The 25507-nt window shown below is 39.4% G+C and overlaps 1 protein-coding gene across 3 annotated transcripts in view; it reads left to right on the top strand.

Annotated features, from left to right (window-relative positions):
• The window catches only part of HBS1L (HBS1 like translational GTPase), a 106532-nt gene that overhangs the window by 8762 nt on the left and 72263 nt on the right, over positions 1-25507 (top strand). For 2 of the 3 annotated variants that reach the window (XM_005280306.5, XM_065588697.1), the window contains exon 4: positions 11851-12045. In XM_005280306.5, coding sequence (XP_005280363.2) covers positions 11851-12045 — 195 coding nt within the window. Of the gene's footprint in view, positions 1-11850; positions 12046-12793; positions 18108-25507 lie in introns of those variants that run through there. The other variant, XM_005280307.5, reaches the window with a different exon arrangement.

Here is a 25507-nt window from a genome sequence, read left to right as displayed (position 1 = left end):
GTGGACTAAAGTCTAGTACTGATTCCTATGGAACCCCTTTAGAAATATTCCCATTCAGTGATAATTCCCTGTTGTAAACTTTTTGAGATCTGTCAGCTGGTTTTTAATCCATTTTATGTGTGCTCTATTGATATTGTATATTGCTAATTTTTAATTGGAATCGTGCAGTATGAAGTTAAATGCCATACAAAAGTGTAAGTATATTACATCTATCTTCATAGTTACCTTTATCAACCAAACTTGTAATTTCATCAAAGAATGAAATCAGATTTTTTGACCTTTTTTCTCTAATGCCATGTTTACTGGTATTAACTATATTTCTATCCTTTAATTCATTATTAATTGACTCTTGTATCAGCTTTTCATTACTTTGCCTGGGATTTATGTCAGTCTAAGTGGGCCATTGTCCAGGTTATCTCATTTGCCCTTTTTTGAATAATGGCACAACATTAGTACTCTTCCAGTCTTTTGGAATTTATTCTGTATTACAGGATATATTAAAAATTAACATCAGCAGGCCAGAGGTCTTCCAAGCCAACTCGTTTGGACTTTTGGGTGCAAGTCATCTGGGCCTCCTGATTTAAATATGTTTGTCTTTGGTAAATAATGTTTAATGCCCTCCTTGGTTACTAAGGGACTGGAAGGTACTTCATCATCCTCATGTATTATGAATTCATTATCCTGCTTTTTTTTTTTTTTTCTTCAAATGCAGACCAGAAGGATTTATTGAACGCCCTGCTTTTTCTGCATCCTAATTAACAATTTTGCCATCTCCATCTAGTAACGGGCTTATTCTATTATTAGGATTACTTAGGTTGCTTACATACTTAAAAAAAAATAAAAAAAAAATAAAACCTTCACCTTTTATTGTCCACAGTCCTGCCAAGCATATATTTTTTCCCTGGTGCCTTCAGCTTCCCGTATCAATTTTCAGCACTTTTAACTTCTAATTTTTATTGATTGCTATTTATTTCCCATGTGTTATAAATTGCTTTTTCATTTCTAATTACTGCCTCCACTTTGGCTCTAAACCAGGTTTTAGCCAAAGTTGTCCTCTCTTTTGATAGTAGAATTGTAACTTTTTGGTCATAATTTTTATTGACATTTTTCTTTCTGAATTTTCCTCCCAATCAATTTTGCTCATAATTGTCCTCTGCTTTGGAAAATTAGCACTTTTGAAGTACCAAGTATCTATTTTACTGGTTGGAATCATCCTCTTTTTGCCCGTAATATAATCAGGTCATGATAAGTGATCACTAGTCAACCACAAACTCTGAGTCCAGTGATTAATTCAGCTTTATTCACCATAATGAGGTCCAAAATAGTTCTTACATGGTGCAATACTTTGTGTTAGAAAACCATCTTAAATAAGTTTGAGAAACTTTAATGATATTTAATTACTATCTGCATGAGACTTCCAGTATATATTTCCCATAAGAGTTTTCTTTCCACACATTTCAGAGGAGGAGTTTAAGGAGTAATTCATACTGTTCTCTGGTTTGATTTGGTGGTCTGTGAAAGACCCCCACCATTACCTTCTCCTGTACTTTGTTAGCACTAACTATGGGGAAGATAAGGTTTCTACACTATTGTTAAATTAGCCACATTGCTTATACTACATGTATCATTGTTAGTTTTCTTGTTTAAATGTGTAGTTCGTTAATGTATACCATAAAATAGTCAGCATGTAGAACCTATCTAAGTTAACTTTGCTCTGAATACTGTATCATCTTTTTTGAGAGCCTCTGTACATTTCCACTTAAGGGGAACAGTGCGCTGGTTGCACAAACCTTGTTGAAAACTGACTCTGACGTTGCATGAGTAATGCCATTTGGCACTTGTATAAGAGACTGTATGAGTGAGTACGATTGATCGTCACTTGATCACGTTTATAATGTGCAAGCTGAATAAAGTCCAGCCCAGTAATATATATACTTGGGCAAATTTCACAAAGCTGAAACCAATTCTGAGCCAGGTCAGCTAGTTGGAAGAATTAAATCAGAAAAATGTGAATGAGAATTTGGAATCCTTTAAGAACACCTTACTAGATGCCCCAAAAGCCACAATAGAGGAAGAAGCTTGTAAAACAGACCTTGTTTAGAGAGGAAGTGAAGGGAGCTATAAATAATTTTTAAATTTTTTATATATATTGGCATTAATTACATAGTAATGAATATAAATTGGAAGTTAGAAATTGTAGAATAATAAGGGAAGCTAAGGGACACATGGAGAAATTTGTGGCCAGCAGAGTTAAGGACACTAAGAAGTTGTTTTTTTAAAAAGTTAGGAACAAAAAGACTCCTGACATTGGTATTGATCCATCATTAGATGGAAATGGTAGAATTATTAATAATAATGCAGTAAAGGCAGAAGTGTTCCATAAATATTTCTGTTCTGTATTTGGTGGGTGTGTGGGGGAGATATAGTTTGATCATATGGCGATAACATTCTTTCCATTCTACTAGTATCTCAGGAGCATGTTAAACAAAAGCTAAAGTTAGACATTTTTAAATCAGCAAGGCCAGATAACTTGCACCCAAGTGTTCCAAAAGAGCTGGCTGAGGAGGTCACTGGACTGTTAATGTTGCTTTTCAGTAAGTTTTGGAACAGTGGGGAAATTCCAGAAGGCTGGAAGAAATCTAATGTTGTCCCAATATTTAAAAAAGGAAAACGGGATGACCTGGGTAATTTATAGGTCTGGCAGCCTGACACTGATCCTGGGCAAGATAATGGAGCAGCTGATATGGGACTTGATTGATAAAGAATTAAAAGGGGGTAATGTAATTAATGCCAATCAACATGGGTTTATGGAAAATAGATCCTGTCAAAATAACTTGATATGTTTTTTGGATAAGATAACAAGTTTGGTTGATAAAGGTAATGGTGTTAGTGTAATATACTTAGACTTCTGTAAGGTGTTTGACTTGGTACTACACAACATTTTGATTTAAAAAAAAATTGGAACGATAGCAAACAACAAAAGTTAATTTTATGTGTTGTTGTAGCCATGTTGGTCACAGGATATGAAACCCACAAGGTGGATGAGGTAATATCTCTTATTGGACCAACTGTCTGGATTAAACCTGAAGAAGAGCTCTATGGAGCTCAAAAGCTTGCCTCTTTAATGAACAGAAGTTGGTCCAATAAAAGATATTACCTCACCCATCTTGAGTCTCTTATAAAATTAAAGTCTTGTACTTTAAATGGTTTAAAAACTGGCCAACTGTTAGGTCTCAAAATGTAATTTTCATCAAGCATGTGTGTTTCCAGCATCAGTTCTTGGCCCTGAGCTAATTAACATTTATATCCATGACCTGAGAGAAAACCTATCAGCATCACTGATAAAATTTGCAGAAGACACACAAATTGGGGGAGTGGTAAGTGATGAAGAGGACAGGTCACTGATTAAGAGCGATTTGGTTCGCTTGGAAAACTAGGTGCATGAAAACAAAATGTTTTAGTAAGGCTAAATGTATACAACTAGGAACAAGAATGGAAGTCATATTACAGAATGGGGGACTCTATCCTGGGAAGTAGTGACTATGCACTATGACTCCCAAACCTTTTTCATAATCAGCTGAACATGAGCCCCCATTGGGATGCTGTGGCCAAAAGAGCTTATGTGATTCTTGGATGCATAAAGGGGAACCTCGAGTAGGAGTAAACAGGTTATTTTATCTCTATATTTGGCGCTGGTGTGGTCGCTGCTGGAACACTGTGTCCTGTTTTAGTGTCCACAATTCAGGAAGAGCTGTGAGAATGATTAAAGGATTGGAAAACATGCCTTATAGTGATAGACTCAAAGAACTCAATTACTTAGCTTAATAAAGAGAAGGTTAAGGGGTGACTTGATTAGTCTGTAAGTATTTACTTGGGGAGCAAATATTTAATAATGGACTCTTCTTCAGTCTAGCAGAGATAGGTATAATGATGTAATGGCTGGAAGTTAAAATACATATATGGAGATCTCCTAGAACTGGAAGGGACCCTGAAAGGTCATCAAGTCCAGCCCCCTGCCTTTACTAGCAGGACCAAGTACTGATTTTGCCCCAGATCCTTAAGTGGCCCCCTCAAAGATTGAACTCACAACCCTGGGTTTAGCAGGAAATAAGGCTTACCAGTGAGAATAATTAACCACTGGAACATTTTACCAACGGTTGCGGTAGATTCTCCATCACTGACAATTTTTAAAGATATGCTCTAGGAATTATTTTGGGGAGGTTTTGTGAACTGTGTTATACTGGAGGTCAGGCTAGATGATCACAATGGTGATCCTTATGGTCTTGTAATCTTTGACTCTAACATCATAAGTTTCTTTACTGTTGTGGTGGAGAGTATACAGAAACCTTTGCTTTGTCCATGCCTGTACACTCAGACCCTTACTTAGCACCTCTTATTTATATTTATATATATATATATATATATATATAATGTGTGTGTGTTTGTAGTTAATAGTGGATTTTTGGTAGTTTTGAGAGAGTTTTCTGCCTTTTTTGTGTAACTTGCATGACTTTATGTAAAAATATAAGCATGGCCATACTTGGTTAGACCAGTGATCCATCTATCCCAGTATCATGTCTTCCAACAGTGGCCGGTGCCAGAAACTTCAGAGAGCGTGAAGAGAACAGGGTATTTATTAAGTGATCCATCCACTGTTGTCCAGGCCCTGCTTCCAGCAGTCAGAGTTTTAGGGACTTTGAGTGTAGGGTTGAGTTGCTGATCATCTTGGCTAATAGCCATTGATGGATCTATCCTCCATAAACTTATCTAATTCTTTTTTGAACCCAGTTATACTTTTGTCCTTTACAGTATCCCCTGGCAGTGAATTCCACAGGTTGACTGTGCATTGTCTGAAGAAGTCCTTCTGTATGTTGTTTTTAACCTTGTTGCCTATTAATTTCATTGTGTACCCCCTCATCCTTGTATTATGTGAAGTGGTAAATAGCACTTCCTTATTCACTTTCTCCACACCATTCATGATTTTATAGACCTCTATCATACTCCCCCCATAGTTGTCTCTTTGAAACCTCAGGGGTTCTACACCTGGTGTCCCAAAGAGTTTGTGAAATCCCTCAATTTTTCGGGGGAAGTCTGATGAGCATGCATAGTGTCTCATCTGCCTGGGAGAGGCCTGCTCTGTAGTAATGTTGGTTTGCATGGCTGTCTAAACTCAAGCTTGTTGGGACAGTGTAAGGGGTCGGACTCACCCCTGCGGCACCTCCTGCTGGTCGTCTAGGGAATTAGCTCACCAACCTCTGGAGCGCCCTCTGCAGGCCGGTGATCCGCCTTGTCGTCTGCACTGGCCTCCATGTTCCTCCCAGGACCCCAGTGCCCCTTGCTTTGGGTGCTGCCCCCTGGCAATACCCACACACGCTGGGTCTCCCCTCCCAGGGGAACCCCCACCCACTGACCGCACCTTGCCTCAGAATAAGGCTACTGCCAGTCACCATCTAGCCCCACGCTCAGGGGCAGACTGCAGTATCAGCCACTCATCACAGGCAAGGTTGGGTTTGGACCTGCTGCCTTGGCCTACACCTGGGTTGCCTTCTGCAACCCCCAGTACCCTTTGGCCTAATACTAGGCCGCAGCCTGGGCTTTCCAGGCTGGAGCTCCCCACCTCCTCCGTCTTTCCCCAGCCCTGCTCCACTCAGGTACCCTGTCTCTGCCCGTTGCAGCCAGGCCTTTCTCCCTCTGAAGATAGAGAGAGACTCCTGAGCTCCTGGGTCCCAGCCTCTTTCTAGGGCCAGCTGGGCTCTCTGATTGGGGCGTGGCCCAGCTGCAGCTACTTCCCCAATCAGCCCAGTAGCTGCTTCCCTGCCCCAGCCTTCTCCCAGGGCTGTTCCAAACCCCTCAGGGCAGGAGCGGGTGTCCACCCCGTTACAGACAGTTCTGACTCCGTACTTCATGGGAGAAAACTTGAATGCACAGGCTGAGACTCCAGAAGGCCAGGGTTCCATCCAGAGCCCACAATGTCTGTCTTTGGTGATGAAGCCTCGCCCAAGTCATCTGCTGTCATGCTGGCTTCAGCACTAGACTTTAAGTGAGGTTGAGCACAGGTTTGTCTAAGTCCATGACTCTTCCATTTAATGTGACAATCAATAAACCACTGAGTTGTCTGCATTGGTGAACCTTGCTAAGAGTCCTAAGGTTTGGCACTTTAACCTGGTTCTGGCAGCATGCCAACAAAACCTGACACTTCAGAGGGCCTCCGGGTAACTTTGTTATCAGACTTTTGGAAAAAATGATGCCTCCTTGAACCCAGAAGTCTGGCACTGATGACTCAGCCCATGTAAGCTGCCATGCTTTTAATATATCTCTCTGGCAAATTTCTCTTAACTTTTCCTGCCAAGAGAAAGGAGAAGAGAGATCCTTTATCTAGTACTGAGAATGTCTTTCTCAAAACAGAAAAAAACATTGACCCCATTCTAAGGATAATACTCCAGAGCAACCACACCAGCACTAGAGTCTACAATGCAGTGATCCCAGCACCACCAGCTAACTTTTCTCTTATCCACATCTCTTTGACTCTGTCCAACATCCTTGAACCTCTGTGTTGAACTCACGTTTAAAATATTAGCACCCCCATTATTATTATTATTGCTTCTCTAGATACATTCTCTTCTGGCCCAGAACAGTTTCAAAACCCTCTAGCATGAATCTGTGTTTTGGGACTGGCAACAGTCTCTGTGCCATCCAGTATGGGATTTGAGGGTCATTCATGTTCACCTTGTCACCAAGAGCATGCTGTCTCTGACTTTTGGGGGCAGCTCCTTCTATGTCCTTGTGAGTTTGAAAGGATTTTATGCAGGGACCTGTGGTCCTATGGATATGCTGAAGTAGTCCTATGGATATGACTTGCTTATTTGTGATGGGGTGCTCTATTCACTGCAGGTATGGCGCTTCCTTCTTGTCATTCTGGGGAATAGCTTACCAGGTCAACGCCCCTTCCTGTTTTTGCACACTGTCCCTCTGCCTCTTTGTCTGCAGCTCCTGTCTTGCCCCAGGAGTTGCTGCAGCCTCTTTGTGACTCAGTTTTTTTTTTTTTTAAATTAATAGAGATATCCCATCTCCTAGAACTGGAAGGGACCTTGAAAGGTCATCGAGTCCAGCCCCCTGCCTTCACTAGCAGGACCAAGTACTGATTTTGCCCCAGATCCCTAAGTGAGGATTGAACTCACAACCCTGAGTTTAGCAGACCACTGCTCAAACCACTGAGCTATCCCTCCCCCCAATTCTGTGGCTTGGTAACTATTTTGGCTTCCCCTTCCTGGGGTTGGAAAGTTTCTTTCCCCACACAGGCTCAGGCAATCTTCCTACATATTGCCCTGCTGGTGCCACTTCCCCAGTGGCTGCTTTGGGAACCCTGACTTGCCCTCTACTCCGGGTTCTGGTTCAATGACCCTCTAGTCAGCAGTCAAGGTCTGTTTCACTCCATACCTTGCTGCATTTCCCTGAGCCCTTTCCTAACCTTTGGGCTCTCCTTTGCATCTTTGGGTCTGCCAGCTTCAGCACTCCCTCCTCCTCCTAGGGAACAACTGCAGCCTATGTAGCCTCCAAACACTCTTCCCTTTTCCTACGGAGTGATTGAAGTCTTTCTCTTTTGTTGCCAGCCTCCTGGCTTATATAGGCTCTGCTATTTCCTGCACAGAAGGTGAGCTTCTTCTAATTAAGGCTTTTCTCTTAGCCTTCAGCCTAATAAGTTAATTGGCCCATTTGGCCTCCATTAACCCCTTAAGGGCAAGTGTGCGGTGTATACCCCATCACAGGCCTTTTATAGATTGTGAAGCCTAAGAACAGAGGGTCTGCCTTACTTATCATGTGAATCTTTCTGGGGAAACACTGACCTAGTGTGGATGGTGCCTGGAGGGTAAGAATCATGGAAGATGCATAAATTTAAGGTATGTAGTTCTTTAACAGCACATGGCAGTGTAGCAGAGGTGGCACAGTTGGTTTCATTTTCCCAAAGAGGTTAGCCAGCATTCAAAAGTTTGGAAAACATTGCCTTAGGGGGGATTGCACCCTTACACATTTATCTTTATAAAATGGCATTTCTCATGAGTATTACTTCTATCAGGAGAGCTAGTGAAGAATTACAAATCCTAATGACTAATCTCATACCACATTACATAAGGCAGTGGTTCTCAACTTAATACACAATGTGTTACCTGGGCTTCAGGAGCCAGGTGGCAGGGCAGCTGCAGCCTGGACCCTGAACCCCAGAGCTCTGCTGTGCGGGACTGGCTGCCCGCCCGCCCCGACCCCCATGGGGCCGCCCCCGCCGGACCAGCCGGCTGCCGGACCCGACCCCTGCCAGAGCCGACCAGAGCTGGCGAGGCTGGGTGGCTGCCCTGGACCCCAGACTCCTGCCATGTGGGGCGGGCCAGCTGCCTTAGACACAGACCCTGGAGCTTGCGGGGCTGGGCGGCTGACCTGGACCCCCACCATGAGGGGCGGGCTGGCAGCCCCGACCTCATCCCCACTATGCTGGACAACGGGGCAGCCCTCACCCCTCTGCGGCAGGCAGACAGGAACTTGGCGGACCCCAGCCCACAGGCCGCCCTTTTTAGCACTTGAGCTGGGCTGCAGTTGTGTGCTAATTGGGCCTTCAGTCACATCCTAAGTTGATTCCCAAAGTAGTTTCACACATCCACATCAACCAATCCATCTGCTCCCTGTCTCTTTCCCCTAAGCCCGTAGCCTATGGAAGTGAAGCTTGTTTCCATATGTTTACTGTGAAAAGGGTTCTCTCTTTCCATTTGGAAATAACTAAACTTTATGCAGTTCAACCGATGGTTTTAGCCTGTATGGGGAAGAGTGCCATTCACCCAGAGATTATTAGAGGATTAGATCCTACACAGTTTTGTTATAACATAGCTGAAGTCCACATCCCATCAGGGCTTAAGGCTCACTCAGTAAGGCCAGTGCTGAGTCTGTGAGATGCCTTAGACTTATCTCAGTTGCTGAACTTTACAGAACAGCTATTTAGAGTGCTGTTTATAAACTCAGTAAACTCCATGGATTTAGGAGAGGTGTTCTGCAGTCTTTTCCTGAGAACTCTTCAGGCTACATTCCACTGGGGCTGTACTACTCACTAATCCCCCACTAGTCAGAATGTGCAGGGGTCCATTGAAGAAAAAATCTAGATTACCTCCCAGTAACAGTGATTCTTTGAAAGTTGCTTCTGCACATTCACACTTACCTTCCACTCTCTCTTTTACCTGACAGTTCTCTATTCACATAGGACTCTGTGCTTCAGGAGAAGGAACTGAGGCAACTGGGAGCTGCATTCCCTTTAGAGTCTGAATGTTTCGAAAAGGGTATGATCATTCAGCTCCCACAGATAGGATTTTCAAGAGGGGTTCATGAGCTTGAGATGGCAGGGGTACCATCCCCCAAGTATAAATGCACAGGGTGACTGAAGAATCACGGCTACTGGCAAATAGCCTTTCTGTGATTCTTGATACATTAAAATATTTATTGTGGGAAGCTAATATTGTGTTATCTTAGTTTTCTGCATTTAATTTCTCTTAAAAAGAGCTTCAAAGATCTTATGGTTGCCATTGCAGTCATGAGACATGTCATGTGGGTTTTGGCTCAGCACGTAAAGCTGGCATTGCTTTAAATCTTGGTAGTTTAGTGTTTTGGTGAAGAGGATGGTCAGAATCATTACCTTCTCCTGTTTGATATCAGGGCTCTGCTTTGCTCTGCTGGGGATGGAGGACTTAGGGCTTGCTGATTGTTAATGCTGTAAATATAATGGATCACTTTATTGATAGTAGTAGGATGCAATTTTCTTTTTGTCCTTGAATACTGATATTTTATTCCTAAATTCTGAACATTATTAACTTTGCCTTGGTGTTTAAATGATCTGCAACAGATAAATCATTAAGTTAGTGGGTAGAGAGTATCAGAAGTTTCACACTGCATCTTTCTGATTGATGTGTGGCAAAGAAATCTTGAAAGATATATGTTGTGCCTGTAATGGAGATGAAGAAAGTTTTTCTTCTCCATCATAGAACTCTCACTGTGATCAGAAATTTGAATTATTATCAATCATGTTTATTATGCTAGTGCCTAGAGGCCAACCAAGTAGGGCCCCCATTGTGCTAGGACTGTACAAACATGAAGAAGGAGATGATCCGTGCCCCAAAGTGCTGACCGTCTAAGTAGACAAGACAGAGACAAGCGGGGTGAGGGAGGTAGGGAAGGGAAGGAGAATTAACAATGTGAAGGCAGCAAATGCCATGTCAGTTCCACGATTTTTTTTGGTGGTGGGGGTGGGTTGAATAACAGCCAGATTCATCTGTATTTTCTTAGATTGAACAAAGGGTTAAGGGTATGTAACTGTGAATTTTTTATCTTTGTCAAGGATAATATTGTTTGGTTTCTGTGTATGCAGTTTCAAGAAGGGGGGAAGGGAGGCATTTACCAATGTGTAAAATATTTGTAATGTTAGAAAATAAAGGCAAGGCCATTGACATTGGGAGAGGTAGGAAATACTATTCTAATGGAGATATATGTAGCATTGATTTAAAACAGGGGTAGGCAACCTATGGCATGCGTGGCAAAGGCAGCACGCAAGCTGATTTTCAGTGGCACTCACACTGCCCGGGGCCTGGCCACCTGTCCAGGGGGCTCTATATTTTAATTTAATTTTAAATGAAGCTTCTTAAAACATTTTAAAACCTTCTTTACTTTATAATATATAACAAATCTATAGTTGTATGTAGACTTCTAGAAAGAGACCTAAAAACGCTAAAATGTATTACTGGTACTTGAAACCTTAAATTAGAGTGAATAAATGAAGACTCGGCACACCACTTCTGAAAGGTTGTCGACCCCTAATTTAAAACATATAAGAGATCTGTAGTAGGGATCCGTGCTAAACGGCCAGTGTGAGGATATTTTTGAACTGTCCTTTTTAAAATACAAGGTGGTTCAATAAAAGATATTACCGTACCGACTTTGTCTGACCTGCTCTTAAAAATCTCCAGTAATGGAATGAAGGAATATACAAAAGAAATTTCAGTTTAAAACAGAATATAATTTACTTATTTTTAAAGAGAGAGAGAGACATCTGTCAGGGATGGACTAGATAATACTTAGTCCTTCTATGAGTGCAGGGGAGTGGACTAGATGACCTCTCAAGGTCCTTTCCAGTCCTATGATTCTGTGATTTTGGTTTATTGTTTTTAGGATTGTCCATCACTTTATTCTGCAGCCTCCCTTTCATTTCCCTTTACTTTCTGTAATGTATGCAATATTAATAGAGAAGTCTGGCTTCAAAGAATATGAATTTTAAGACCCAGAAACCCCTCTCAGTTCTAGGAAAGGTAAGATTTCAGGTAGCTTTAATGCTAAAGCATTAATCTAAAGATGCTAGCATTTATGGTTATTAGTTGCTAAGTTCCAAGGCCAGAAAAGATGCTGTTTACCATAAAAGTTAAATACAGTATCTGTAAACACTTAAAATGTGCTGTTAAATAGATATCACAGGGTCTTATCAAATTACTTTGAATAGTTTTAAGCTGAATAATTGCATTTCTTCTTCGGCATGAATACTGTTCATGTTGGTAACACCTCATAATTAAGTGTTCAGCCCTTTAAAGGCAATTTTAAAACTATTAGATGTATTTCTTGTAGTAATGTTTTGGGGAAATAATTGAAACCTCTTCAGTACTGGGGGTAAGAGAGCCTGCCAGAGGAAGAAATCAGGTTGCAATGATTTTATAATTACCATTTCTGCCCCACCCCAAATATATGTATTGCAAGTATGGTTTTAGTAATTTATCATGCCATTTTGTGAAAATACATGTTTTATAATTTTATAACTACTGATGTCTTTTGTAGCTCGTCTTTATTCGTGCCTTGACCAGATGAGAGAAGTGCTGGGGGAAACTGCACCAGAGCAGGTGATGGTGGAAGCAGTGTTGAATAGTAAATTTGATGTACAGAAGGCTTTGGATCTTGTGCTTGCACAAGACAGTAAGCAAAATGTGAAGACCAAGAATGAAGAAGCTGTGATTACAGGAAAGACAACAAAAGGTATGCTTTTATTTAATTATGTTTTGGTTTAGATTAAAGTTCACTGGCTGTGCATAGGATACTCAAGTTTAGAACTGGAAGATACTTGCACTGTTATATCAAAATTACTCATTGGAAAACAAAACAAAGTTCTCAATCTTCTATTTCTAAATACATTTCATGGTTTTAAGATATATAGAGAACATCTCTTTAAAGGAAGAAGTAGTTTTTACAAAACTTAAAATCAAGTTTTAGTTTTAGACTTGGTCCTCCCCCCTAAATTCAAAATGTAAGCAACCACAATTCCCAATGAAATTTTGTTTTCTAACAAATACTTTAGTTATGTTACTACTTAAGTTATCCAACTGCTAACTTTTTTTTATTATTTTTATTTTTTTGAGACCGCAAATTTTAAGACATTTTAAATGTTTGCTTGTGATATCGCAAGACTGTTTTTGTAGAGCTAGTACAATAGCTTGGTTGTGTGGATTCAGACATCTTAAGAGTTGATATTCATTTACTAACTTAGTGTTTCTTTTGGTGGATAATCGTAATAATTTTGCTAAATGATTGAATAAATGCCCTTCAGAACTCACAGTTCTATTTGATTATAGAGACTATGATGTAATGCAATTTTTCAAGTAACATTTAGTAATTAAATGCCTTTCATGTTTCTTCTTAACTTTGCTGTTGCTGTCTCCTTAAAAAAATGGAATTTTTCGTTGTGACTGTGCATCTATCTGAAAATTATTGGCTATTGTAAGGTAAGGAGATTTACTTTGTTCAGAAACTTTTACTTATTCAGAGAACTTGTCTTACTTAATAGAAAACTCTTCAGCAAACACCAACATGTCTAAGCTCAGTAGCCTGACAGTCAAATCTAAATCACCTAGTTACTTTTCAACTTTAAGTGACAAAACACTCTTCAAAGCTAAACATTCTAATATATCCTCAATAGAAAAGAAAATATCTGAATCTTCTAATAAATCTTCAGGAGTTCTATATTCTTCCCTCAGTAATGATATGTATGAAGAATCATGTTATGAATCTGTCAGTAAACATGTAGCAGTACGACTACCAGACAATACCAGCACAGTAAGTTTGATTTCCAGCAATGAAGGCAAAATTTGCTTTAGTGTAGGTGCTGAATTATTGGAAGCTAGTCAGTCTGAAAATCCTGCCTGGAAGCAGTTGGAGTGCAAGGAATCACAAGACTTGAAACCTTTGCTGATGCAGAATATAACTAATGATTATTTGAGCCTCCAAGACAGGGGACTGCGTGGGGCCCAAAATTCTTCAGATCATAATAGTAAAGGAAGTATGGATAGTAGTCTTGGCTTAATGAGTGCTGTAGGGAAACTGGCACTTGATAATGATATAAACTGTACTCAGAATAGAAAGACTGAGCATTTTGAAAATTTTCCTTCATTTCTACAAAGTACCAAGCAAGACATCTCATCTTCAGAAATGGGTAGTTTGCCATTTTCAAAGTCTGGAGGTCCATCACTGGCTGACCTACTTCAAGAGCACCAGGAAAGTAATTCAAGCCACTGTAGTTCTTTGTCTGATCTTTATAACCAATCATCTATGAGTTTTATAGATTTGAAATTGGGATCCTCGCCATTGTCACAACTAGCTGGTCAACATCAAGCTGCAACTGGGCTGTCACAATTAACTGGATCTCTGTCTTCTCTGGCATTGTCTCAGGCTTCTCCAGTAAGAGAACTTGAGAATTTGTCACTTTCAGATTTAATTGCAGAAACCATTGAAGTAGATAAGCCTCAAGAAGCAAAAGACAGTTCGAGGTTCAGTATAGCTGAAATGTGGCCTTCTGCAGGAGTAAACACAAACATTGACTTAAGTGTCCTTATAAAAAATCCAGAAGTATCTGCAGAAGCAGTGGTACGCCAGGCAAATACCATAGTCCCAGAAACTAAAGTTTTAAGTTCAAAGCAAGGAAAAAATATTATTTTAGTTAAAGGAAATAAAAAAGGCAAAAAAGGACATATTTCTAAGAGCCAGGATCTCTCTCTCTCATGGATGAAGGCTCTCTGTGCCAGACCGTCAGCTTTTGCTTTAACTTTGTGTCTCCGTTATCCTCCAAAAGGATATAAACGGCGCACGATTGATATCCATAAGACTTTCCTATACAGTAGGCAAGTACAAGAAGTAAAAAATAAGGAAAGTGACCCTTTAATATCAATAACACCATTTGACTTTAAATCAGCATCTCCTGATGACATTGTAAAAGCTGGACAGAAAAGAGCCTTTACGAGAGAATAGTGTAAAGTAGGGGAAAGAAATAGTATTTATCCTTCAGAGCCTTTTAAAATGATTTTATAAATTTTGTATGGTGTGACTTTATGACCCAGAATTCACATTCTATATTTTTTAATTATACGTTTGATAATTCTCAACAAATAGTTGATCAAAAAATTATGTGAACTTTTAAACTACTGCACTGAGTGTCTGTATTTTTATTTTTTGCTTACTTTTCATTAAGATACAACATCTTAATTTTCACAAAGTCTTAATCTTTAATACGTAGGAATTGCACATATATAGAATACTACTATACAAAAGTACATTTCTAAATAAGAAAAAATAGACTGAATTTGAGGGGAAAAAAATCTTAGATTTACCATTCTATTTTACTGTTTGGTTGTATTGCAGAACAAAACCTAAAATAGATATTTCTCTGGATTAATTTGATTAGATATACTTAAATTTAAAGATTAAAGTTTCTGGTACATTACATAATTAAACTGTCTTGTGGCACGGTTTAATTTCCAACTGTTGCTAATTTCATTCTCAATTTCATTATTCTTTTATATACTTTGGTCATAGTGATGTCACTAATCTTAGAAAATTATCTTATGTTCTCAAAAGCTCCAGTCATTTAAAAGAAATAACCCCAGAAAAATCAGTCATTGACCACTATACTTGATAAGCCATTTGCTAGCTTTTTGGTGGGACCAGAGTTTTTTATGACAGCAAAGTACTGTAATTTAAGGTTACAGTTTTTATATCTGTTCAAAACATCCAAGTGTTAAAACTGGGCATTTAAGGATATTGGAAAACAATTGTGTGCATAGTATATATTTCATCAAAATTTTTCCAGTTGGAATCCATCACCTATTTTAAGTCTGTTTGAAGTGTGTTGGAAGAAAAACGTTCCTTTTTTCCCCTTTGTCATTAGTCATGCCTAGTGAAAAGGCAATGACAAGCTATAGGTGCTATTTCTCCTTTTAGGAAAAAGTTGCCTTTAGTAATGGAAATGTGTAATTTTTGCATTCTCTTTTCTTGCTGGAGCCAGTTCTCGTTATTTAGAGTCTGAATATGTGAGGCCAAAGTCAGGTCTTGAACCTCATTTCTTATCTAATAGTCATTGGACTCTGATACTGTCTATAGGTAGTCCTACCTTTACACAGGTGTTTGTTTTTGTCAAATAGTAGTAGTTTTTCACTTGGATCCATGGACTACCAGTCAGTATTTTCAACAGTCAATCTGCAATATATCCTTTACAAGTACTATTATTAATAGAAAAATAAGCTTGTTTATAGTTTACCAGAACTTTATTCAGATATAACCAGGAAACTTTTATGAAATAATGGGTTAAATCTTAATGGTGGAGCTTTTAATAAGTTGATTTATAAAAAAGAAATGTTAATATTTAGAATTGTTCCTAGCTTTAAGTGGTAATGTCAGTTTAGTTATAAAAATGTATTTGAAAGCACTGGAATGCAGGTTTCATTTACTATACATTGATTTGTTTAGTTGATAGACATTTGTAAATTGTCACTATTTAGGGAATTCTTCAAACATATGAGTATCAGACTCTTTTTTTTTTGTATTGAAGTATTTTTGATCTTCTAACTTCTCCAGAATCGAGTTCATGGTTCTAGTGCCTTTTAATAAAGATGGTAGCCCTGCAGTGTTTATATTCTAACTGATCAGCTTGATTTTTGTTTGTTTAGTCACTCATATCCAGAAGCCTTTAGGAGCCTTCAGTAGGTTAAAACATAATTAATGTAAACATAGCTTGTTTAGATAACTCAAAGAGCAGAAATAAAACCCAACATCCTTCTATTTTGCTCACAAATTATATATATTTTTCCCAACATAAACTAACATGGAAACAGTTTCTTGAGCCTTTTCCTGAAGGATGTCACATTCTCTCAAATTATGAGAAGAACTTTCTGCTGTCTCTCACCTTAAAACAGAGAGAGCCCTAGATGACTTTTGTTGCTATCACAGGGCAATCCCTCCAGTACGCTAGTTCTTTTATCATTTCAGATTTTCATAGTAAGTGCTCCAATTTTACTTGCTGAACAGTAAACAAGCAAGGAAGATCATGGTGAGGCTGTTCACTGGCTCAAAATACTGACTGAGTAGTTCAGAAATGTTTAAAAAAATCTTCATTCAAGTTAGCTGTTTTCTGAAGTCTCCCTTTACTTGATACCCAGAATCTGTTTTTCCCATTAAGATTTTAGGTTTTATCTGAAGAATTTGTGCAATAGACAGATCTCCAAATTTATTTTAAATGGGATAGTGTGCTACCACCGATGAAAAAATTGCTTAACATTTTAATAATTTTTTTTTTTAATGGCCCAGTCTTTTTTAGTTTACTTTAGGTGATTTGGTCTTTTCCTGTTCCTGCCACTTCCTGATGGCATGAATTGGCTTTTCTAATGGAGGTGTTACTAATCTCTGGTGGAAGAAGTGCTATTATATTTAGTGGAATAAATTGTTTCTTTGCTTCTGCTGCTTCTGTCTTGTCTTCGCCCTGTTCTGTCTAGTCTTATTGTGTTGTCTCTGTTCTCTCATTTCCTCTTTGCTACTCTTCTCCCAAACCCTTCTTTAACATTAGATGCTGCTAGCAGTTTTAGAGCCAAATTCTGCACAAATCATACCTGCACAGAACTCCTGTTGATTTAATCACAAGTTACGTGCAAGTATCTGATGAAAGAATTCAGCACTTAGAACCCAGTCCTGCAATGATATCTGTGGAGATGAACCCATGGGCCTACGCAGCGCTCCATTGACTTCAGTCGGACTCCAACCACATATGGCTGTCCACCCACACAGATGTCATTGCAGATTGGGGCCTCAGTGTCTAACTTTATATGTAAGTACTAGGTGACTAACCCTTAATATTTCTCAGATCTGTTGAATTAGTACTGTTGGTGATCCTGAAGATGCAATGCATAATGCTGTTCAGCAGGATAAAAATCATGCAGCGTGTGGTGGGGATTGTCTGCCCAGACTGTAATCCTGCAGCCTGAAATGATCCTTGAATAAATACGCGCAGAGGGTAAAATTTTCAAAAGCACCAAAGTGATATCCTACATCACTTAGGAGCCTAACTTTCATTGAATACAATGAGACTTAGGCTCCTGTGCCACTTAGGCACTTTTGAAAATTTTACCCACAGTTTTGATTTTTAACGAAATGGTAGCATGTTACTGTATTTTTAAAACTGAAACGGGTGTATAAATAAATTACTCAATAAGAACTATGTATATGTGGTTCACCACAGAAAATTCTTAATTTTCTTAAACTACCACATGATATTATGGCACCTGGAATTTTCATATAGCATATGGTTGGTTGGTTGGTTCCAAAAATGTTTCTACCTAAATGAACATTAAAATCTGTTAGTGAAATCCCTCTTTGTTTACATTTTATATAAAATAGTCAGGGAGGTGGTTTGTTATAAATATTTCCTTAATAGTTTGCAGCCAGTCTGTGACTTTGCATGTGTGTATATGGGTCACTTGTATTAATTGCTTATATATTGATATTCAGATTCTGAAATCGTAAAGTATTTGTGTCTATGGGCACACACAATGTAGACATGAAAGAAAGCATTAAGCTACATGGAATATACTGCTTACAGTGTTAAGACTGTTGTAAAGTATCTTTTGTACATTAAATTGTTTTTATATGTAATTTTTTAAAAATTAAGTGGGTCATTTAATATTTTTTTAATGAAATTGCTTTGTGAATACTGCTTTTCATTTATGTACAAAAAAATAAAACACTTCGTAAAGACTGATTAAATAACACATGCTTTCTTGCTAGTAGTTTGTCTTGTACAAATTTTGTTGCTGTTAGCAGTGCACTAGCCATTTCTTTTGAGGAGGTAGGCCCCAGTGTATGACTAGATTTGCACAGATGTACCCCTGTTCTCATACAAGTTTCCAGAAATGACTGAGGCTCTATGCAGACAAATATATCCACACATATGGAATCCAGGTGCAGTATAGAGGTCATAGTTTCTTTTTTAGAAATGTATTTGAGAACCTTCACACTGTTAGATTATGGATAGAATTTTTAGGCTTCTCTAAGTTCTAAGCAAAAAGTAGAAGGGAAAGGATACTAATGAAATAATCATCTAGCTCTAAAGAAAAAGTTCTATGCCTGACATTCATTCTCAGGGCTTGTTTATACTTACAGCTAAATTGGCACTGCTGCATCAATTGCAGCAGTGTCCATTTAGTGGGTCTGGTGAAGACCCGCTAAGTTGATGGGAAAGTGCTCTCCCGTAGACATCGGTACTCCAGGTCCCCAAGAAGCGTAAGGCAAGTCAGCAGGAGAGCGCTCTTCTGTCAACACAGCGCAGTGCAGACATGCTGTAAGTCAACCTTAGGTATGTCGACTTCAGTTACGTTATGTGACAGGGTCAGGCCAGATGGCTACAGGAGAGTGTTAGAAGGCAGATATATTAGTCCCAGATTAAGTAGATCCCTTTTCCCTGGGTAAGGTAATGGGCGGTTCCAGAACAAGCAGGAACCAATTAAGGCAGGCTAATTAAGACACCTGGAGCCAATTAAGAAGAAACTGCTAGAAGTGATTAGGACAGGCTGGCTAATCAGGGCACCTGAGTTAAAAAGGACCTCGTTTCAGTTTGTAGTGTGCATGCGAGGAGCTGGGAGCAAGAGGCACTAGGAGCTGAGAGTGAGAAGGCATATTGCTGGAGGATTGAGGAGTGTGCAAGCATTATCAGACACCAGGAGACAGGTCCTGTGGTGAGGATAAAGAAGGTGTTGGGAGGAGGCCATGGGGAAGTAGCCCAGGGAGTTGTAGCTGTCGTGCAGCTGTATCAGGAGGCACTCTAGACAGCTGCAGTCCACAGGGCACTGGGTTGGAACCCGGAATAGAGGGCGGGCCCGAGTTCCCCCCAAACCTCCCAACTCCTGATCAGACACAGGAGGAATTGACCTGGACTGTGGCTTCTACCAGAGGGGAAGGTCTCTGGGCTGTTTCCCAATCCACATGGTGAATCTGTGAGGCAAGCAAATCCGCCAATAAGCGCAGGACCCACCAGAGGAGGAACTTTGTGACAGTAACTTATGTAACTGAAGGTCAACTTTCAGCTTAATTAGACCAGCCCTCAGACCATACATTACAGTGGGGGGCAATCAGTACTGCTACATTTAAGGTTGTACAGGTGTTCAGGCATTTATAACTATCTGACACTTTTATCTTTCAAGCTTAAATTTTCCAGGCTTCTGTGTCTGCCTCTGGGTGTAGTTGTTTTGGAAAAATTGAGCCAAAAAAAAGCTGAGTACAAGGCGAGTGGAAAATTAACTTTCTCCATTAATTAAAAATAAACTTCTTTTGACAACTTGTGTATGTAGTTCAGGAAGGCTTTACTGCATATATGTGCAGACCAGTTATAGTCCTTGCCTCAGTCTCTATGCATCTTGCAAGGTAAAATCTGCACAGCTCCTAAGGAGGCCAGGTCTCCTGTGCATGTCTAAAGTGTGCTGGAGTAGGATGCCCTCCTGTAGACCTTATTAGGAATCTGATACAGAGGATTCCAGTGATATCTAGACAAATGAGTAGTTGCATGTCATGGAATTTATTTTTCTGTTTGACAGAACTTAGGAATTTCATCCAAATAACTGTTAAGAGAAATTAAGGTTGCATGATGTAACATCCAAAAATCAGGAAATGATAGATAAGGTTGCACGTGCATCCCTTCCCCATCTGCTCTCATCCAGAGCCTCATGACTTCTATTTAGGTGCGGAATCTCTGCCACTCTACCCTTCTGTCCTCCAGGCCGTTTTCAGAGAGCGGAGGGTATCTTTGTTGCTTTTGGGTTCTCTTCTCTCCTGAATAGTTGTGGTGCAGGGCTTTTGCTGGGCTAATTTTCCTAAGTAGCAATAGAGTGTCATTGATATGATTGTCAATTTTGCTGTTGTCCACCAGACTCAGAGTAACAGCAGTGTACATGATCAGTGTCTTCATATTCACTGTGTTGCTGCTCATACCTCTTCAATAAGCAACATCATAGACACTAGAGTGGTTTCCAGGCATAACAAGAAAATGCTGCATGGATTAATGTACAGGAGGTTATCTTTGCAAACATAAGGGCTAGAAACTTTTTTTTAATGAAAGGTTAAATTTTACAGAAATAAAATGGTTAAACCTCTCTCCTCACATAGGAAGATTTAATTTGTAATTAAGTGACTTTTGAATGCTGTCCCATAATTAGGGCCCTACCAAATTCACAGTCCATTTTGATCAATTTCACGGCCATAGGATTTTTAAAATAGTAAATTTCATGATTTCAGCTATTTAAATCTGAAATTTCACAGTGTTGTAATTGTAGGGGTCCTGACCCAAAAAGGAGGTGTGTGTGGTGGTGGTGGGGGAGGAATCACAAGGTTATTGTAGGGGCATTGCAGTACTGCTACCCTTACTTCTGCACTGCTGCTGGCTGCGGTGCTGCCTTCAGAGCTGGGCAGCTGGAGAGCAGTGGCTGCTGGCTAGTAGCCCAGCTCTGAAGGCAGCGCCACTGCCAGCAGCAGCGCAGAAATAAGGATGGCATGATATGGTATTGCCACCCTTATTTCTACGCTGCTGCTGGCGGAGCGCTTCCTTCAGAACTGGGTGCCCGGCCAACAGCCGCCACTCTCCGGCCATCCAGTTCTGAAGGCAGTGCAGAAGGAAGGGTGGCAATGCTGTGACGACGACCCCCCCGCCCCCCCCCCCCCAATAACCTTGTGACCCGCCTGCAACTGCCTTTTGGGTCAGGATCCGCAGTTTGAGAAATGCTTGTCTCCTCCGTGAAATCTGTAGAGTATTGGGGGGGTGGTGGTGGTGGTGGAAGGACACAAAAGGCCAGATTTCACAGGGGTGAGACCAGACTTCACGGTCTGTGATGTGTTTTTCATGGTCTTGAATTTGGTAGGGCCCTACCTATAGTAATTTGCATGAACCAGTAACTAAACTTGGCAAATAAAAACTGTACACTAAGGACTTTCAGAAAGTAGAAAAATTAAATATATTAGATTTAAATAAATTTATCCAACTTGTTTTTCATGTTTTCCCTGTTAACTTGCTGATTACCAAAGCTGTTTGTGATTAAATAAGAGCCCGCTCTATCACAGTCCATGTTCTATTTAATCCTTCAGTGAAGTGCTAAATTTGACACCTCACAGTCATTCATAGAGCAAAAAGACTGTCATAAATGCAAAAATACTAACTGCAGGATCTTCTGAGGATAGCTCTTATTGTAGAACATACATCTTACATAATTATCAGCTATGCAAAGAAAACACTGAAAAGCAAAGTAGTTTGGTATAATAAAAGCATCCCCTAAGAAGATAAAACTATAATAAATTCATAGATCAATGTTTTATTTCATACCAGTTGAACTGACTGAATAGTGAAATTATAATGTTATAATCAACAATGTGCAAGTTCAGTTGGCATATTGTGTTCTGTTCTGGTTACTGTCTCAAAAAAGATACTAGATTATATCTAGGGGTTCACTGACAGGTGCCAAAATTGATTTAAGGCATGGAGAATCTTCCATGTATGACACTGAAAAGATTGAGGCTCTTTAATTTGGAGAAGAAATGAGTGTGAAGGCATGTGGAAGAGGCACGCAAAATATTGAATAATACAGAGAGGGTCAGGCAGGCACTTACTATTTTACATAATGCAAGGACAAGGGCAATTCAATGAAGAATTGAAAGACAACCAGTTTGAAGTGGACCAAAGGAAATACTACTTTGCATGGTACGTGAATAACCCGTGGAATTAATTGCCACAAGATACTAAGGTCAAGAGAGATGTTGCAACATGAGACTTAAAGGCAAACAGATATGCCTTTTAAACTAACAAAAAAAAGTAGTTAACCTAAACCATGGCAGTATACCTGCGTAGATGTAAAAATTACATCAATGCTTATAAGTGTTGTCATCCATGTCTGAAGGAAAAAGGCAGTACCTTGAAATGGCATATTCAATGTAAATTACCTTTTAAAATGTGTTACAGAAGAGTGGTAAGAATGTGGCCTGAGCATGTTGATACAGTAAGACACTGTCCTTTACCCAGCAAACTTACATTTTGAGACCATGATTCTGCAGTGGGGCTCCACATGGATGGACCCCTTGCACCCATGCAGAGTTGATTGCAGGCGTGTGGACTAATTTTGTCATGTTCATATTTTACATTTAGTTCATTTTTGAAGGAATCAAGGCTGATTGCCTTGGCTCTTTCCTTTTGTCTTGTAGAAAGTTGAGAAGAAAAAGTCTTAAGCTTGCTGCCGTAGACTTTCTATTGCCTTCAAGAAGCAAGTGCAATAAGCTTAAAAGACCTGGTTGTTTGTTAATGGGGTTTATTTGGAGAACAGACATATGCAGAATAATTCCTTTTTCCAATTCATTTATCTGATACTCTTTTAAATATGTAAATAAAATGACTTTAAAAGCTTTTCATGAAATTCTCAGAATCTTAGACCCAGAAGTAACAGGTTTTCACACATAAGTCTTTCTGAATCACACTGCTTCATGAGAATTTCTGTATTCTTTGCAGTGCCCAAAGGTCTAACTGAGATAGGTAATCTTTAGAATTTTGTGCTCTGCCCTATCCAATCCAATTACATGCATTTCAACTGTATTTTTCACTAGACTACTTGTCTGCAAATAAGCCTTTCTGCAAAACAAATAGAGTAACCAGTGGCTATGGAAAATAGGTAGCTGTATTGAATACTTGTGAACACTGAGATGCTTCTTCCAAGTTCTGAACTATCAGTTTCATTCTGTGTTGCACAATGATTCCTGCAATTATTTCTTTAGAAAGACATGCTTTGTAAAGGCATTGGGAGGAAGCATAAAAATAGTATGTGGTCATAATTACTTTCACAATGCATATACACAAGGGGGCCTACTTAGGGTTGCAGGGGCAACCTTAATTTTGGCATTTCCTAACTTTTCAGTGCCCAAAGGTCTAACTGAGATAGGTAATCTTTGGAATTTTGTGCTCTGCCCTATCCAATCCAATTACATGCATTTCAACTGTATTTTTCACTAGACCTTATCTTCTTTATCTTAATTTTGTAGCTTTAATTTTCTTTTAATGTAGGTTGGTTGGTTTGTTTTATATATAATAGATCAGTAGCTGCCAAACTTTTTTGCTGCCAAGGATCTCTTTGGCATCTGACTAAATGTTCTAGATCCCTTTAATTTCTGGTACAATTAGAATGACCCCGCCAGCGTGGGAATGCCCCAGCCATCATGACCTCTCTGTCATGGTGTGTGGAGGATGCCATTTTGTCTCCATGCAGCAAAAGCAGTGGAATACTGTTCTGGCACGTTCCAGCTCTGGCTCAAGAGATGGACCCCTGCATAACCCACAGCAGACCCTCAGGGATCACTTTGGGGAACCACTGATACAGATTATGTGCTTTTGGGCAGAAAGCAATTTTAAAGCTTGAGTCTGTGCTACAGTATGTATTCATCGGTTATTACATGGAGTGTGTTCAGAAAACGTATAACTTCACAATAAAGTCAAGTAGGCTACAGTACTACTTTTAGTGAGGCTAGCTTTGTTTTGAGCCAGAATTGTTTTGGAAATTGAGCTAATGAGTTTTTGCCTAAGTGTGTAAGACAGAGAGAGAGACTGTAGGTAGATTTAAATGGAATAGAAGATTGGACATCATGATGGAAGATAAAATAGACTTAACTAAGTTTAAGGTAATGCATATGGGCACCAATAGTATATGCTTCTCATATGCTAATGGCTCTAAACTTGCAGGATTTTCTATGGGGGGCAAAAAATGGAATATGTCTCTATGCCGCTGTAATGTATCTTTAGAAATAAGTCTTTACATTTTCAGTGTAGCTAGAATTCCACTCCTCTCCCCTTTAAGTTGCTGTCTCCAGAGAGGTCACTCACTTTGAGTGCTTCCAAGAGAATGTTGCTGTGCTATACAAGTTGCTATACATGTCTAATTTAATGTTTGTCTGATGTATATTAGCAGTTAGGGTCAAATAAGAAACTTTGAGTGTATTAAAGAATAGAAATTATTGCATTTCATGTTGCTATATCGGACAATGATACACCATTGAATAGAGTGCTGTGTTCATGCGGTCTTTAACTTAGGAAATGGAAGTGAAGTTTTTCTAGGGAAGAGCAAAGAATATGGTTAGAGGTACACCAGAGATTGCAGAGACTAAAATTACGTAGAGAAGAACTATAAGGGGACTAGACAGAAATCCCAGATTAATGAAGGGCATAGCAGAATTTGATATTCTTTCCTTTCTTGAGATTGTGGAGACACTACATGATGGAAAAAGGACAAATTTAGAATTAATAGAATATAGTCAGCCTGTGAAATGTATTGCTAAAGGAAGTGGATGCAAATACTGTTAATGTTAAAAATGGTTAATTTTATGTCCATTAAAATGTCTAAGGAAATCAAAGGTAATAAAATCTGAAATTTCAGTGTGTTAATGTGCCTGCTTCTTTTTCTTCCTTCAAATGGGTAGCATTGCACAGTTATTCAGGTGAATCTTTTGCCTTCTGAAACATTGGAAATAGACTGATCCAGGGTGTGATCCCATATTTGCAACTATACTGTAATTAAATTGACCTCATATTTATAACGTCTCTGAGAAATCTTTAAAAAAATTAACACTTCAAGTATAATTCTAACCTGAAAAATGCTTCTGTAAAAAATGGCACCACCCTCTTAGTTAAAAGGATGTGCTTCCTAGGCATATTCATTTTCATTTCTACTTGCTTTTTACTGTTTAAGATGTTTTCATTACTTTTTTTTTTACTCTTGTTAGCACTATAGAACACACACACACACACTGGTGAGATGAGCTAGATTCTATTCCATCTTGGGCCTCATTAATAGAATTGTTAACCACTTTCTGATCGTAAGATTTTTATTTTCAGTGATGCATGAACCAGAAAAAGTCAGATCTTGGGTTACATTTTGGGGGTTGATCAAAAAAAAAAAATCTTGTAAATCTTCTTGTCCACTCCTTCAGGATCCTTTTCTGCTTCCTTTATCCAGGAAGCATCAGTGATTGGCTAGTGGAGCAACAGGTCTGTTGTGCAGTTTTATCACCAGCTTCAGGGTCATGCTCCAAGCCTCCTTTGCCAAGCCATTCTATGCTGTTCTGTCCCAACTGATTTGCTGGCCCAATAAAGGACATCCCCCGCCACTGCCTT

This window comes from Chrysemys picta, chromosome 3, assembly GCF_011386835.1.
Source record: "Chrysemys picta bellii isolate R12L10 chromosome 3, ASM1138683v2, whole genome shotgun sequence".
Classification (NCBI taxonomy): Eukaryota; Metazoa; Chordata; order Testudines; family Emydidae; genus Chrysemys; species Chrysemys picta.
Note: the sequence above shows the minus strand (reverse complement) of the source record. Positions and strands in the feature narration are given on the sequence as shown.